Genomic DNA, 17,118 nt, shown 5'->3' with positions numbered 1-17,118 from the left:
GAAGCCAAATCTTGACCCATTTAATGTGAACTGCCTGTCTGTAAACGCCCCATGTGACAATTAGACGTTACTGACATGCTAGGAAATCCTCAATTACATCTGCTCTTAACAGGCTCAGAACAGAAGGAGACAGCACTCGAGCTTCTAAGTGTGCGCCGAGTATCCAACTTTAGTGTAGGAGAATCATGTCAAAACATTTTTCTGGGGGCCTATTTCTGGATGGAGATCAAAGGTGGTTATGCAGAGTGCCGTTGCAGCCGGGAAGGATTTTTAATGCTGGCAGGCTTGTTCCCTGTTGGTTAAGCAGCCTGATTTCATGATCTTCCAGGGAGACTTCCTGCTCTGGGCAGGTTTCCCTAGGATGTGTAGAATGGTTAGATAACACGTAGGTGAGCTGAGAAATCATCTGAAAAATATAACAGCCACAATACCTAATTATTCTTTTTTTAAATTACATATGGAATCTATTATAAATAGAAGTTTAATGTGTTGTTTTAGAAAGAGCTTTGTATGTCTGACTGGATTAAATGAGATGACCTTTGACCTCACATTCTTTTTTTTCTTTTTTTCTTTTTTTTTTTTTTTAGGAGAAGTATAAGCGTGATCAGGAAAAGCTGCAGGAAGAGTGGCTCAAGGCTCAGCAGGCGATTTCTACAAGCACGGTTCCCAAACAGGTAACAAAAGTATTTTGTTTTGTATTAATTATGAGCTTACAGCTGATAAATCAGCTGGAGAGTATTTAATGGTGGCAGTAAGTTGTGACTCATGGCACTAATTTATCTAAATGTATCCAAAGAGCTTTGATCTGAAATTGCTATAATTATGCATGGAGTATGTGGGCACACTCTCTTGTATGTGACCTTTTAGAAATGGAAAGGGAGAGCAGAGCAGTGTCTAGTCATGTGAATGCTCACACAGTACATATATTTACTGCAGTGGCTGAAATCTTTCCAACTAATAGGTTTGCAACAAAAACTCCCCTCTACAATATAATTTCTAAAACCTCGCCACCTCGGGGGATGTGAGGAGTTTCTCCATCGTTGTCGCAGTTCCTCCTGGATGCTAATTAAGATTAAATTACTTGGTGCTCAAAAAGCTTCCTCTTCTCGTCCTTTTTCGTCTCTTGTCTCTGGCAGCTTGGGAGCCTGGAGGTGAACAACCACAGCAACAGCAGCACCGGCCCACACTCACCACTATCTCCCGTCAACCAGCCCACATCTCTACTGTGGGAAGAAGAAGAGCGAAAGAGGAAGGAGGAGCAGGAGCGCCAAAGGCAGGCGGAGGAGAAGAGGAAGAGGGAAGAGGAGGAGCGAGAACTGCAGCGTCTCCAGGAGGAGAGAATGAGGAAGGAAAGGCAGGAGCAGGAGGAAAGGAAGAGAAGGGAGGACGAGAGGAGGTTGCTGGAGGCAGAAGAGCAGCAGCGCAGAGAGAAGGAGAGAGCCTTTGAGCAGCAGCAGCAGTGGTCAGTAGAGCCACTCCTAATCCTGTGCTGCCCTGAATACTCAAACTCACATGTCTTTTGTATTCCTTGACTCACCATCATGCTGATAATAACACATTTAACCAGCTTTACTGTATGTGCATTAACATGTGCAACTAATGTGTTTGCATGTGCTTTATCCCTCCTTTGTGTGGTACTCATCATCCCACCTCTCTGCACACAATGCCTTTCACCAAAGGGCCACTAGCTCCCACGGCTTTCCTTATGCCCAGCCTTCACTCACCTATGCAGACAGGTTAGTACGAGAGAGCGAGAGCAGCCGGACCTCTCCCTGTTATATAACCTGTTAACCATGCTTTCTCTGCAACATGCTTTTAACATCATTGCTCGACAATAACTGCAGTTTAATGTGTTGAATACTTAGTTGAATATCCATATTTAGCATGCATGAGATGCATACACACATAATTCATTAAGACAGATTATTATATTGGGTTGGATTTATCAACAGCTTGTGGAACTAATGAGTGTAGGTGGCTATATCACCAACAATATACATATAGAATTTAAAAATATCTCTTTATAGGGGCAGTAACTTTTCCCAACAAATACTGCAGCTACAACAAGTCCAGGTTTCCCTGTACAATCAAAATCTTTCTTTGCTGTCCACAACAGATGCCAATAAAAACAGTTATTAAAAAAAAAAGTGTATTTATGAGATCCAGTAGAAATATAAGCTATACCAAATTATAATGAAACATGCCTATAAATATACAAATAAAATAAAATAAACATACAATAAAGTATGTACATATTTATGCAGTTTTATATGCACAAAACAAATGATTCTTCTTACAACAACAATATAGTTTGATTAGAAAGCTTTACAAAGTAGATTATTTACAGTTTTTTTTTTTTTTTTTTACAGTATTTACATTATTTACATTTTTGGGTGATTAGCCCCAAATCATTTTCAGCTCTAGATTTGGTTTGTACAGTTCTTAACACTGAAATTATGTTTTGTTTTGTTTTTTTACATTGTTAGACCAGCAAACATTTTGTCCTTTCTGAAACAGTACAGAAAGATGATATGGAGAAAGTAATCAAACCGCTACATATAACAAAATTAAATCCATAAAATTAGAAGAGGTTCAGTCCTTTTAAATGATTGACAGACTTTTAGCGGCTAGTGTTCTCTTTCTTTTGGAACCGTGTTGTGTGATCCTTCTGAGGCCTTTTACTTTAAAAAAGAAAATGGGTGCCTGTGAGAGTTTATTTTCAAATTAACCAAACAGTTAAAATATTTTAAAGAAAATATTTACAACTGGTGCTCGTATTAAACTTGTATCAGAGATATGAGAGGAAAAACACTTTGCTGTGCAAAAAGGAAATTGGTACAAAATTCACAGTTTCCCAGTGAACAGCTAAATTTTGCACTGCAGAGACAAATCAAAGGCAGAGTTGTATAGTCACAGTCATATTAGAGTGGTTGAAGATAATGTGAGGGCATATGTCCCTAAAACTGAAGCTGAACCCGAGTGGGGACATTCAAACAGGATAGTGATCCTAAGAACAAATGTAAATCCACCAGGATTTTTACCAAGGATGGAATAAACTAGGCATTAAGGACCAGCAGCATTGTCGAGGAATAAAAACAAGCACAAATTTGACCTCGTGGGGGATTTGAAGTCAAGCAGTGCATGCAACAAAATCAAACATCTAGCAACTAAAGAAAGAATCTATATAATCTGTAATCTGTGAACTCATTTGTTAACTCATTTGCAATGTGTCTGTTCTGCTTCTCAAAAAGCGAGAACTGTAATACCGCATTCCTGAACGCCCAAACAAATGGAACCATTTAATTATTTATACTGTATTATTGTGTTGAACTATTAAGAACATTTATAGGATTCGTGGGTAGCAGGAAAGAAAGTCAAAAGGGATACAAGGTAGAGGGGAGGCAGTTAGTGCAGGAGTCAGAGGGAAAAAGGAAAAATACACAAAGTTGTAAGATGAATGCTACATTACCAGCTGACGTGCTGTGACACTTATTGCCTTCTATATTATACCATCTGACATATAAATATGATCCATAGAAAAAGACATGAATTCCCTCACACTTGTACACAAAAGTGAAACATCTGCTAGAACTGAAAAGTAGTGTTGTTCATGTATGTTTTGAATTTTGTTCAACAGGACAAAATCCAAATCATCCCCTCAGCTCGACGAAGAGGACAGACCTCAGAGAAAAGGTCAGCCTTCTTAATTCATTAGGGGCTTTGTGTGTGTGTGTGTGTGTGTGTCTGTATGTGTATGTGTGTTGTGGAGGTGGGGAGGGGGTTTTTAAATGACTCCACGTACACATTTTGTTGCACAGATGTATACCTGTGTGGGTTGTACCCTGCTCTAGGTGTGCATGTACCCCCGGGGGGCATGGCTCAGCGGCTGCTGGAAGAGCAGCTGAAGAAGGCACATGACAGAGTTTACCAAAGTCAGAAGGCTGCATCTGAGCTGGAGCTGGAGCGGAGGAACATCCTCCATGCCATGAGATACAGAGAACCGGAGAGAGGTGGATTTTAGCCCCCTAAAGCGCCGTTTCTCGTCGTTTTAATGTGAAACTCCCGTTACGATCAGCTGATCAGTCAATCGAGACATTTCGTTAACTCTAACTCTAAACCTACAGATGTTTGATTTGCAGCTGACCAGACAAATGGCGAACCAATCAGCCATGTGACCAGAAAATGGCATGCAGCAAAAGCAATTTAACTTATTGATTACAGCATGTTTTCTTTCAGATCAATGACTTTTTCATCCATAATTTAGTCGTAGCTTGTCTCATCAAGCCAGACCGGGGAAAACAGATACTTCTATCATCCTCATCTAATTCTGTCTGCCCCACAACTATTAATTTCGTTCCTCCGCCGATCGCCAGTTATGATTTTTTTTTTTCCATCCTTAATGTTTCATCTGTCTGTCCTCCCACCTTGCAGTGACCTCAAGCGGAGCCATTGAGAAGAAGGACCAGCAGCCTGCATCTCAGGCTGAGCTGGAGCGTCAGCAGATCCTCAATGAGATGAAAAAGAAGACGTCATTGCTGACGGACAACAGCTGGATCCGCCAGCGCTCTCCCGACACTTCCACCAACAAGGAGAGGGACGTGCCACCTATGCGCAGGTACAGTAATACCTCATTAACCTTGGTGCGATGGTGGTGGTTGGCTCTTTTCTTTTACTAATATCCTGTTTTTTTGAGTTGGGTGTAAAAGTTAAGTCGTCAGTCAGATGGTTTGACTGCTTTTTCTAACTGGCTAACATGGGGTGTGGCTTGGGTTGGCTTTGCAGAGGCGATTCTCTTGACAACTTGGACACCTCATACAACTCCTGGCGTTCGTCATCGAAATCCCGAAGCGGTTCTTTTGCCCAAAACTACTTTCGGCCTCACTCTGCCCTTTCTGGCAGCACATCCTTTTATGGTGGGGGGTCGCGGGCTCAGCGGTATGGTTCCGCTTCCACTCTGCCTTCTTCCTATTCCATGGGCTCACTCCGAAGTGGGGCAGGATCCCACTTGGTCCCTTGGTCCAGGCAGTCGCCTTCCCCTTCACCTTCACCCTCTTCTCCTTCACCCACCAACTCTCCAGAACCCACGGCTGAGGCAGACGCTCCTCAGCAGCACAGCAGGTAAAACCAGAAATGAAGCTTTGCTTAATGCCGTCTCTAACAACTCACTGGTACATCTGGGTTGCGGTATTTAAGGCGATGCTACTCAGCCGTGCAAAAGTGGTGGCAAAGGGTATTTCTCTTTTTCCTTTATGTCCCTCCTTTTATGATGTAATGTTTCTTTTGATGTGCTTTTTTATGACATTCTCTGTTATATAGATCACACAGTAGCATAATTCACTTTAACTTATGTGTGGAATACAGCAAATGCTAGTTTAAGTTTAGCTATGTTTTTGTGGATTACACAAAAGTTTGTCAGTGATCATGTCCAAAAACGTGCCTGAAGGTTATCTTAAAGAAACTTGTTCACTTCCTAACACCCAAGTTTCCCAACCTTTATGAAAGTTCATAACTGTTTCCCTCGTGTCATTTTTGTTGCCATAAACAGTATTTTGCGTGTGACACTAAATGACACTGTTTTAATGAGCCTTTGTCATTTCAGCAGTGCTGTTTCAACAGGTTAACATTTGCCAGCTTGCCAAAGTGTCCATCTGTCTAACCCTGGTTTGAACCAGTGTTAGCGTGTGTTTTTAATGTGCATATATGTGTGCATTCATACATGTGTCATGTATGTGTGCTTGGCTCTGAAATGACAGCTGTGCGTTCTGTAATTCAGGTCAGTGAGTGGAAAGAAAATCTGTACGTTCTGTGAAACCCCGCTGGGAAAGGGAGCAGCCATGATCATCGAGTCCCTTGGGCTCTGTTATCATTTGGGTTGCTTTAAGGTGAGAGCTGGACTCCGGTCAGCCACGGAGCACATCGGCCGCCGATCCTTAAAAACTAACTTGATCGCCCCAGGCTCTTTAGTTTGTTTTACTAACCTGGTGAATCCTGGTGAATGTCAATCCCCTGATCCCTTTATTGAGAAAAAGAAACTAAATCGTGCAAGATCAACTATTCCCTTTGCTTTTTTTCCTTTTTTTGCCAACAGTCTAATCTAGTTGTTGTTGTTTCTTCTGGGAACTGTGGTGACCTTTATCTGAAAGTTAATCCACTGTGTCAGCCTTCATCTCTTGATTCTCATCCTTCTCCTTTAATACACAGAATCACGGTCTAGATTTGTCTGTCCTCATCACTCCTCCTTTGGTCACGTTTACTGATTCAATCCTCAATTCTTCTCCTTCGCAAACTTCCTTAGTGCATCGACTGTAAGTCTGACCTTGGAGGATCAGAAGCCGGAGCTGAAGTCAGAATACGAAACAAGCAGCTCTACTGTAACTCCTGCTACATGCGAGTCAAAAGTGAGTACTTTCTCAAGCTGATCATCAGTGGGAGGTGTTGTTCTCGCCTTCCTCCCATAATCAGTCCCTTATTTTTTTCTCTTCTTTTAGCTGGTCAACCAACATCTATGTGACGTGACTGTACTCCAGCAGATTGATGAAGAGACTACTTCCGACAACAACCCCTGAATTTTAAAGTGGACATTGAAGCCATTGCAATTAACCGGGACACTTGGTTGGGATGTATCGCTGTTTATGATTCTGTTAAAACCCCAGGCGATACCTTGGTGAGAATCATATTTGTTTTTACAGTGTGTGATTAAGGGAGGGACGCTTTGCAAAGTAGTTATCAGCTTTTGTGTTTATATCCTATTAAGCAGCACAATTGTACAGAGTGTAAGGTTTCTGCATGCGCCAGAGTTTTTAAACGTTTTAGCCACAAAACTAGTCGAGCTATTAACTGTCTACCAGATCCCAGATGAAAGTCCTTTTTGTTTCTAAACTTCGCTTAGATACTGAGAGAAAATCCTGCAGGATCATCCTCCTCATTTTCACGCTTCTTTTCCCACCAACTATTGTGTTATAAAAATCTGTGTCAGCCAAGGTATTGGTATCATGTCTATGTGCCTTTTTATTTGTAATTAAGATTACTAAAATACTGCAAAATGTCATTTGCATTTGTCTCAAGTTTTCAGTGATGGAGTATTGCACACATAAGCAGGTTTCTATGTAAAGAGTATACGTCACACTGATTAGGCAAACATAACAATGTAAATAAAAATAACTAAATGCTCCCCACGTGTTACGTCGTTCTTTTATTTTTGTTCTCCATCTGTTAAATTGCATAATACTGTGTAATGATATTCCTGTGTACAGTGGGATGCAAGGACTCTTCTGCCTCTATAATCAGAAATCATTATACTCATCTTTCTCTGTCTGTCCCTCTCATTTTCTGTTTCGCTGTAGCTCCACGGTCATAATGAAAGGAATTTCAATGAGCTTTTGTGCTAAGGTTCAGAGGACCTGCCTGCTCTGTGTTCTCCAAAGCCAATTTGTCATGCATATTTTATTCAGTGCATGCATTACATTTGATTATACTTTGATTGTCTATTTTCTCAATGTATTCTGTCATTTTATCTCTACTGCATAAATATACAAGGAATATTCATACAAGAAGGAGCTTCCAAATGTATTTAATCTGCAGGGGAAGAAATTGTCCTCACCCACCCTACACCCCGCCCGCGACCAAATGGAAATAAGCCCAATTCAAGCAATATACTGTATGGAAATAAGCTGGACTGAGCATAAATTGGCTCTGTCTTCTTGAGGTGAAGCACAAACAGCCCCCGGAGGCGCACATCTCAAATTCTTAGATTCCCTTTTTAGATTTTTCTTGGCGCTCTTCTGGGAGAGAGATTTTAATCCTAATGCTTAGAAAACAAACACAGCCTGAACGGCGCCGAGTGCCTGAGAAATCTGAAACCCTGAATAATATGTATCCCCATCTTTTTCCTCCAAAGCAACAGCCACGACCTGTGGTTTGGGAAGGTTTTGACATGGAGAATCATATAACTGTGTGTGTGTGTGTGTTTGTGTGTGCGCACTGAGGCTCACAAATAAAAGGAACGCTTGACTGCTCAGACAAAATGAGGTCTGTAAAGAGATGGAAAGGCCTCTTCTACCTTCCTTTAAAAAGCTATTCCTAGCTATAGGAATGGCTTTTTTCAGGATTTTTCACATTTTTCAGGATTTCTAGGGAAGAAGATGTAATGATTTTTTTTTTCCTCTCTCTTTTTTTTCCCCAACCTTGGTGTCACCACGGGAGAGATTTAGTCATTCTTTCTGATTGGGTGCAATTTGCCCCCTTCAGTACCTGAAGGGGGCACTGTGCTATAAGAGTTTTCACCAAGAAGGACTAAATTCTCTTTCATCTGCAGCTGCTGTTGCTTGCACTGCTGAGTATGATATCCAGAATCAGAGAGGAAGTGATGCTGCCACAGTCATTTAAAAGCAGAACTCCATTTGCAATGTGCTTTAAATTTTGGAGCTTCATTTCTAAATAAATGACCCCCAATTTTTTGATAAGTAGGTTGACGCTGTGTAAAGACAGCTTTGGCGAGCAGCACCTCTTGCCATTTGCCATTTGAAAGCAAAATGCTTTTCGCACATTTTAGAGAAGCCATCAAGCACTAATTCACCTGCAGCTTGAACTGATGCTATAATTAGTCACGTAATTGCAGACACTGTCTCACCAGACCTGTTACCATGGCTTGCAGGCACCATGTGTAAAGAGCAAAGTGCTGTCACGCTTTCAATTAACCACGGGGTTTAAAGAAAATGCACTTCAGGTAAATCTATAAGTTCCCAGCACATCAGTATGGACCCGTGAGGCTGCTCCTCATTCATAATAGCATGGCTTTTTAAGAGGCAGTGGAGAATCTTTAAGCAGAAAAGGTGTAGCAATTTAGTAAATCAGTAAAAAGTCAACAGCGTTTATGCAGGCTGTGATTACGTTATGATTACAGCTCTGCGGGCTCCAAAATGATGACTGTGCTGGATTGGTGTAATTGCAGCACATGTCTGTGGTGGTGGAAATAATTAGAAAATGTTACTAGATTAAACTGAATGTGGTGCATGTAACTCTCATTCATAGTAAATATCTGTAAAGGCCACAGCAGCTGTTGAGGCCTGTATAGGTTTCATCCATATGCAGTCATACAAAAAAAGAAATGCATTCTTTTTTTCAGACCTGAGGTTTTATAAATCATCTGGTTCTTATCATGGTCTAACATTACTTAACTACAACGTCAGATGAACAATTACACATACATCATGAAATTATTTAATGAAGCCTAACTGCAGAAGCAGTGTGTGGAAATACTAAGTGCACCCTGTGATTCAGTAGTTTGCCTTTAGCAGCAATAATTTGATTGTTTACTATATGACTCCGTCTCTCACATGTTGTGGAGGAATTTTGTCCCAGTCTTCTTTAAAACATTGCATCAGTTCATGGAGGTTCTGGAGCAGTTGTTCATTGAGCATTGGCACTGGCCCACTGAAACATCTGGATTCTTTTCTTTTTCAGACATTCAGCTGTAGATTTGCTGCTGTGCTGGAGATCACTGTCCTGAAGTAGCTCTGCACATTATGATCAAACATCTTCACTTCTTGTCTGTCATATATCCAAAGACAGAGGTCTGTTTGTTTTGCTCAGACACAATTTTACCAAGCCTAACCCGTGTTGCCATGTTCTTTTTGGAAAGAAGAAGCTTTCTCCTGGTAGCCCTTCCAAACCAGCCATATTTGTTCAGCTTTAATCTAATTGCACTATCATGAATTGTAACAGTCTGAAATGCATCTCTTGGGTTTTTTGCAGTTTCTTTGAGCATTGCATGGTCTCACCATGGGGTGAATTTGCTGGGACATCCACTCCTGGGAAGATTGGCAGCTATCTTAAATGTTTTCCAATTGTAAATAGTCTTCCTCACTGCAGAAAGATGAACATCATATTTGTTTAGAAATGGCCTTATAAACCTTCCCATATTGATGCACACAACAGTTTCTTCTGTAAGATCAATGCTGATACACACCTGAATGCTTCAGACCAGCAACCTGCCAAAACTCCTACTATAATAGAGACACTCACACTCGCTGCTGATCAGTTAATCAACGTACCCTCTTAAACCAGGTGGAGGCAGTAAGGATGTACTTAGTTTTTCACATTGATTCTGCAATTTGGTGTAATTTTGTTAAATAATGACACAGTGTATTTTCAATCATAAGACCTACTGAGGACCTGCATTTTTAAATTTTTTATGCCCTGATTTGTAGAAGCTTAGAATTTATAATGGGTGTACTTTCTTTTCCCCAAGTGTACAGTACATGTACACATTATATTCACTCAAGGCGTTTCCCATTTTTTAATGGGTTTCCAGTTACCTTATCTTTCAGTCATTGGACTATTACGAGTGTGTAAAATTGGTACTTTAGCATACACAGTCTGGAAAAGCATGACCAGGTTCAGTAGTTGCAGCCTTGTTAATGTCACCTGCAGTAACTGTGTTAAATAAAAATCTGTTGAAGGAGTAACAAACCATACCAGCACTTCCTCTGTTCATTATGCAAAGCACAGCTGGCTGTTTTGTTGACTGACAACAGCTTATCACCTCACTTCTGCAGACATGAAGTCATTTTTTCAACTAGATCCCTACTCGTCTTCATTACTCTAATCCCTGACTCACAAAGGGCAATGTTGACTCAAAAGGGACTCAGCCTTATAGGCAAAGGTCTTTTTCCCCTCTCCTCCACCTTTTTATTCAATAAGACAAGATTCCCATGGATGTCTAAAGTAGTGTGAGGTAAATATGACACATTGACCAGAGCAGGTTAGTTTTCTCTATATGATGAACATGACTCACTGTGAGCAGTGCCCTCCCACTCGTATTTAAGGTTTCACAAAGAAGAACGCTTTTCTTCTTTTAAAGAGCAGTATCTTTGCCAGGAAAAAGACCACCAACTTAAAAACTTAATCATCCAAGACACAAAAACAATAAAAAGCAAAGTATTTCTTCTCATCTTCCAATCAGGACCACGAACATCTGTGATTTCGCTCAATGTCCTTAAAGAACACTGATTTATTTTTGTTTCCTCTGGATAGTGGATGAGAAAGGAAAGCTACCACTGGTGACAAGATGCATTTGAATTGCTTTTCCAGTTGGCAGGGAAAAGAAAAGGAGTGCAGAAAGTGTTACACGTCTCTAAAATGATAAGACTACATGGTCACAGCTGGGGCACCCTGATATGCTTGAGACCGCAATATGCCGGGGGTGACAAGGGACCAAGTTTTCTGTCCTCATATTAATTCATCGTGCCTCTGCCTTAAATCTGAGCGTGAGTTGGAATACAGATTTTCAGTTAAGCATTTTCTACTCTTTATGTGGTGTTTTTGTGTGTATGTTTTGAGCAGCAGAAGAAGAACGGAGGAGCACAGTCATTTGCCAAGACTGAATTTGATCAAATCCACATGCGAGGGGTTATGCTCTACTCACATTTTCTATTTGGAGCCTGCCGGATGCTGCTGCACTATTCATCAAAGTAGCACTACCTCTCGGTCTGCTGTATATGCTCAAGAATTGTCCTGACAGGAGGACAGATGTGTGCAGCAGTACATGTGAGTGCATGTCACCTTTCCACAAATTGCCAAGTCTCTGTTCCCTTTGCTTTGTGCTTACTTGTCGCCCAGGATTGAAGTTAATTAGGATTTTATCAGAAGAAAACTTAAAAGAAAGGATAGCACTCTCTCAGAGCTGCCCTTTTATTTGATGTCAGGAGATTCATTTTCACGTTTGGACTGCACACACTGCTACAGAGGCAGACAGTGTTGCATAGAGATTGTGTTTGCACTGTCCACCCACAGCATCCAGCCCACTGCTACTCTAGCTGAGGCAGAAATGTCTTTTACCACCTAAAGGTCATTACCATTTTGCCTGTTTACACCAGGTACTTTGGAAATATCATAAGCGACACAACCTGTAAACATCACCCCTTTTCACCTTCACGCCACTTCTATTCTCCATATCTACAGTATATGCAATCTAATTGAATTTCAGAATTAGATAAATACTTTTTTTTACAGTTCTGAAAAGACCAGCTGATAAAGTAGATGGATAAATGGATGGATAGAGAAAGTACCAGTTGAGGAAGTTCCTCAAGTTCCTCAAGTGGCAAATTGAGGGTGGATCTCAAAAGTGACAGAATCCGTATTGAGGTTTAGCAGTCATGTGACTACTGCCATATTGGCTCAAAGTGTTGCAAGGGAAAAATGTGTATTCTCCAACCAAATGGTGAGTGGTTGGCAAAGGCTGATGGCAGAAATCAATTTGCGAATGCCCCAATCAAACAGGCCTAGAGACGGTCAACAAGCCTCATCGCTCACTAGGAAAAGATGTGCGTTCCCTGATTGGTGGGCAATAACCTCTATGCGATTGCTTCGGTTGCTAGCAGATTGCCGCAGTCACCCATGGTTTGCATGGAACACGCTGACTTGTCTGTAAACCTACGGAGACTGTTGGCCTTCAAAGCAAAAGCTACGTTTTCTAAAACTTGTTGGTTACAGCGCTGAGGCAGAGCTTTTACTTTGAAGGTGAATGTTCTCAGTTTTCAGCCTGCATCTGACTTTTTCAACTTTTACTACCGTTGACATTATCCTGCAGCTTTTGGCAAGCTTAGTTTAGAAGCTGTGTTCAGCCTGTAATTTTGTTGGCCCAAGCAAGTCTACAATGAAATAACATAATCTAATCTAGAGTTGATAAAAGCATGCATGACTGTGTCTGGATTTCTTCTCAATAAGCTTGAACTAATTTGATTTTATGGGATGACTTATATTAAAAAAATGCTCTGGATTTATTATGTAAAGAGAGTTTGCTGCTGGATACCTCCCTAGCTCTACCCTTTTCTCCAAATGTGTTCATGCTCTCATTCAAAAACCAGGATCACATACTGAAGGCTTCAGAACAAGTTCACAAATAATCCATGTCTTTGTTTTATACGCAAAAGTTCTTCTGACTTTTTATGTTTAATTATATTAATAGAGCAAAAGAAAAACACAAAACATTTTTGGCTCTAAACCTTTACTCAAGCTTGAAAGGAAAATTGGTTTCTTAATAAACAAACAGACCTTGAGTGAGACCTTGAACTGTGAAAGAAATTACTCAAGAATAACAACAACACTTCATCTGGAAGAAGAGAGAGCATAATTTATGAACACAGACAAGAGGATGTACAAATCAAATTTTAGAAAAACTGTAGGCAGACACTGTTTGAGTTCTTCAGTTGTTTTGCACACACTATCAGAGTGGAAAGTTACACTTAATGACTTTGTTTAGGTCCAATTTAAGTCATACTACAGATGTAAGTCAAACGTATAGTATTCTTATTAAGATGTGGTTAAAGTGATAGTGAGGCAATATATACTTATATTGGGCAAAGGTCGAAATTTCATATTAGGTCGAAATGAGAGTAGTTTTTATTATATTATATTATATTATATTATATTATATTATATTATATTATATTATATTATATTATATTATATTATATTATATTATATCAAACAGTTATGGCAGTGTGATTCTGCACAGGCCGGAGGGAGTTGAGTAGAGAGTGTTAGTGGATGTGCATGGTTTCTGCTCATTCACAGCTGGCAATGCCAGCATCCACTTTTGTTCCTCTCTCTCTTTCTCTGAATAGCCATATGGGCAACTCAATAATCCTCTGGATAACCCGAAGCCAACCTTAGGCTGAAACAGCCTGATTAAAGCCACACTGACAAGAAAACATTTGCAGTCTTTGCTTTAAATGATCGTGTAACACACTCGAGTGAATCATGACTGTATATGTAATATTTTGCTGTTGTAGACTGCAGTTTCAGTGATTTTAAACACACAAAAGAAAAGCAGGTGAATGTCTGAACTGGTGTGAACAGCCTCACTCTAATCCTTGCTTTTATTTGGCCTAAAATAGGATCCTTTTGTGGAACTCCAACTACTCTAGACAAAACAGTCTGTTGTGCAGATTATGCAACTCTAGATGTTGAGCTTGGTATAACAGACAATTTGGCTCCACGGTTTTAACCACCCAGATGCAGGAGGTCATGTTACAGAGTGCTGATTACCAAAATCTCCTTATGTAAAATAAAAAGCTGAATAAAGATGCATAGACATGATTTGGATTATTTCTTTAAGTCACAATGTTTCAAATGTCACTATAAAAATTATGTAAAATGAATTATTAACATATATTTGTTTGTTTATTCATTTGCTGTCATAGCACCATCCTCTGCTGTGGAGGCAGCTGTTTACAGTGAAAAGTACCAACAAAAACCTCCCAGCGCACTACCTTCTTATCACCAAACAACTGACAGGCGCTGTTGGGTGACACAGTGGAGCATTTAGCATCTAAGCAGTCAGATGTTTCCTGACCAAGAATGGAGCTAAAGGAGCAGAATTGCTTTACATTCATCACTCTCCGGGGACAAGACTCCAGAAAAGATGCTAATTATGCTCTGCAGCTGTGCCATGGATAAATAAACAATTGTTTGCAAACTAAATTTAAAACGTGATCATTTCCTTCTTGTGCACACAGTTATTTTCAGCTCTCCCAAAGGCGTTAAAAATGAGCCATTCTCTCATAGTAGAAAGAACAGTCACCTTGAAGCTACTGACGTTGTGATTTTGCGCTATATAAATTGAATTGAACTGAAAATTATTTGTTTAGCACCAAAGCACAACAACAGTTGCCTCTAGGCACTTTATATTGTAAGGCTAAGACCCTACAATACAACGAAAACAGAGAAACCCAACAATCATTTGACCCCCCTATGATCAGGTGCATTGGCAACGGTGGGAAGGAAGAACTCCCTTTTAACAGGAAGAAACCTCCAGCAGAACCAGGCTCGGGGAGGGGCGGCCATCAGCCGTGACCAGTTGAGGATGAGCGGATGAAGACAAATTGAACTGAATTGAACCAAACGTCCTCTTTATTGTGCTTTTTTCTAATATCTATATTTGTTTTAAAGGCTACTGAGAGTAGCAGACCACCCCAGATGATACATCTCACCCTGGAGGCAGCCTATTTAGACCCGCTTGCGAACTCATGCCTGCAGCTGTGCTTGATGAAAGGTAATGCAGCAGGATGTGTAACTTTGGTTTGCTTTTAAAGCAGGTCAGTCCACATTTCACCCTTCTTCCGCTCTATAAAGCTCTCCAACAGGAAGAATATAGTTTGGTCAAGTAGCTCCATGTCAGAATCTAAATGCAGCAGGGGTTTTTTTAGGTTTCGAGTTAGTGCGGAACATTTCTTTGATTGTGTGTAAAGACCAGACTCGTGACACACCAGTTTGAAGCATATTTTTAACAGCACATCTTTTCAGAGCTGCACACTTCCACAAAACAACACTTTCAGTGCCTGACTGTGACTCTGCTGCCTGACGTGGATGAGCTATCTGTGTTCGCTTTTAGACACCAGTATAAATTTGGCTTCTCTACGCTACACTAGGATGCAGCACGCTGTGTCCTGTTCTGCCTTTGGTTGATGTCAGCCTCGTGTTCTCTCATCTCAGACATTAGTAGCACTTATAGATGTTCTCAGAGTGTATATTTTGACTAAAGATGTGTCATCTTTCTGTTTTCTTGCCCTGACAAAACAGTTTTTTCTCGCGGTCGTGCTGCGTGTCCTGTAAAAGAATCTAACTTTATCTTTACTGCGTGTTTAGTCATAAAGACCCACTGAGACAGGCTTATGTGCCATGGAGCCACAGTTGTTGAATTTAGGAAAGCTATCACTGTCTGTGTAGATAAAAGCAAAGGTTCTTTCTCATCCACGGTTTAATTCTCCACTAGAAGTTTAGTCTCTTGACTTGACTGAATATACCTGTTGTTGCTCTGACTTTGAAGAAACGCAGGACTGTTGGGTGAATAGATTTCTGAAAAAGAAGCAGGCCAATCGAAATGGGACTTTATTGTTACCGCTGCAGCAAGCGGGCAATATTTCATCTGAAAAGCACCACTAGAACGTGAAGCTGTCAGTCCTGTCTTTTGTTTGTGGCCCATTCAACATCATTATCTCCCTTGCACTGCTGTAATTACTGTATGGCGAATAGCTTTCCAGAACTCATCATTTCCTGCACTGTAAGCTTCTTGTTTTGTTCAGGCTACAGCAGAGGAGCAGAGCTATTGTCAATATATTGATATTAACAATTTTCATGATGGCAACACAGGAGGAGGGTTTGCGCATATGCTCTGTGTACACAAAGAAAGAAAATGGACATCGAGGAGAAATTGGAGGATGAAATAGCGCCGAGAGTCTCTGAAACATCAAAAGAATTGACCTCAGCTGTGCTCTTTGTGAAGAAGAAACCACAGAAGAGCATGATAGCGTGGGGCCTGATGCAGGCATTAACACTTGATTTGTATGAAAGAATTTCTCTAATTTCTTTACAGTCAGACTTTCAGTAATTTAATTTGGACTTAAAGGTTGCAAATGGGTTAGTTCAACTTTCTAGGCCTTATGCCCCGAAGTCCCAAGCGTACGGGTCGTTGATACGCCAGCTGCTATCTTCTTCATACTTGACTGCAGACCCGCGGGGAATGAGGCTGAAGCTGCGGCGGGAACAGGACGCCCTTTAGGGATTCCTCCAGAGCCGTGGCTCCTAAATCACTGTTTGACAATTTGTTTGTGTTGGATGAACACTCATCATTCATATTCACATTCTGAAGGCTGTCTGTAGAGATAGGAAATGAAATTCCAATAACGTTCTTTCTCATATCCTTAGATATTCAGCATAAGTACAAAACCTGTGTCATTGCTCCAGCGCACACAAAGCTAAATGAAAGACTTTCCACCTTGGGGGCCAAAGGTAAATCCTGTGCTGTCTTGTGTATTTTATTAGCCGCTCTCACATTTATCTCAATTAAATTCTGACTTTGCATATGAAAACTATACTCCCTGAAGATCATGCTGACTTGATTAAATACTGGCGCAGACTTTAATTAATGTAAATATCCCTCTGCCAGGCTCCCTCGGTATGCCTTTTTCTCTGATTGACTACAACACAAATTCCACAGTTGGAAAACAAAGTTTGTGTACTCAGACCACCAGTTGCCCCCCTGGTTGTATCCTCCTCTTCCTTTATTGTCTGTTTGCAGTTTAGCCATTACCTCTGTTCATCATTAAACCCTGTGAG

General features: G+C 40.7%; 1 protein-coding gene across 7 annotated transcripts in view; it reads left to right on the top strand.

The window, feature by feature from the left end:
* Positions 1-7,165, top strand: part of LOC134644264 (LIM domain only protein 7) — a 49,204-nt gene extending 42,039 nt beyond the window's left edge. For all 7 annotated transcript variants that reach the window (XM_063497130.1, XM_063497125.1, XM_063497127.1 and 4 more), the window contains 8 exons: positions 588-674; positions 1,137-1,462; positions 3,638-3,693; positions 4,432-4,615; positions 4,783-5,118; positions 5,774-5,882; positions 6,296-6,398; positions 6,489-7,165. In XM_063497130.1, the coding sequence (XP_063353200.1) occupies positions 588-674; positions 1,137-1,462; positions 3,638-3,693; positions 4,432-4,615; positions 4,783-5,118; positions 5,774-5,882; positions 6,296-6,398; positions 6,489-6,511 (1,224 nt within the window). In that variant the 3' untranslated portion in view covers positions 6,512-7,165. The remainder of the gene's footprint in view (positions 1-587; positions 675-1,136; positions 1,463-3,637; positions 3,694-4,431; positions 4,616-4,782; positions 5,119-5,773; positions 5,883-6,295; positions 6,399-6,488) is intronic.
* Positions 7,166-17,118: the final 9,953 nt, after the last annotated feature.

Source organism: Pelmatolapia mariae, linkage group LG16_19 (assembly GCF_036321145.2).
Source record: "Pelmatolapia mariae isolate MD_Pm_ZW linkage group LG16_19, Pm_UMD_F_2, whole genome shotgun sequence".
Classification (NCBI taxonomy): Eukaryota; Metazoa; Chordata; class Actinopteri; order Cichliformes; family Cichlidae; genus Pelmatolapia; species Pelmatolapia mariae.
Note: the sequence above shows the minus strand (reverse complement) of the source record. Positions and strands in the feature narration are given on the sequence as shown.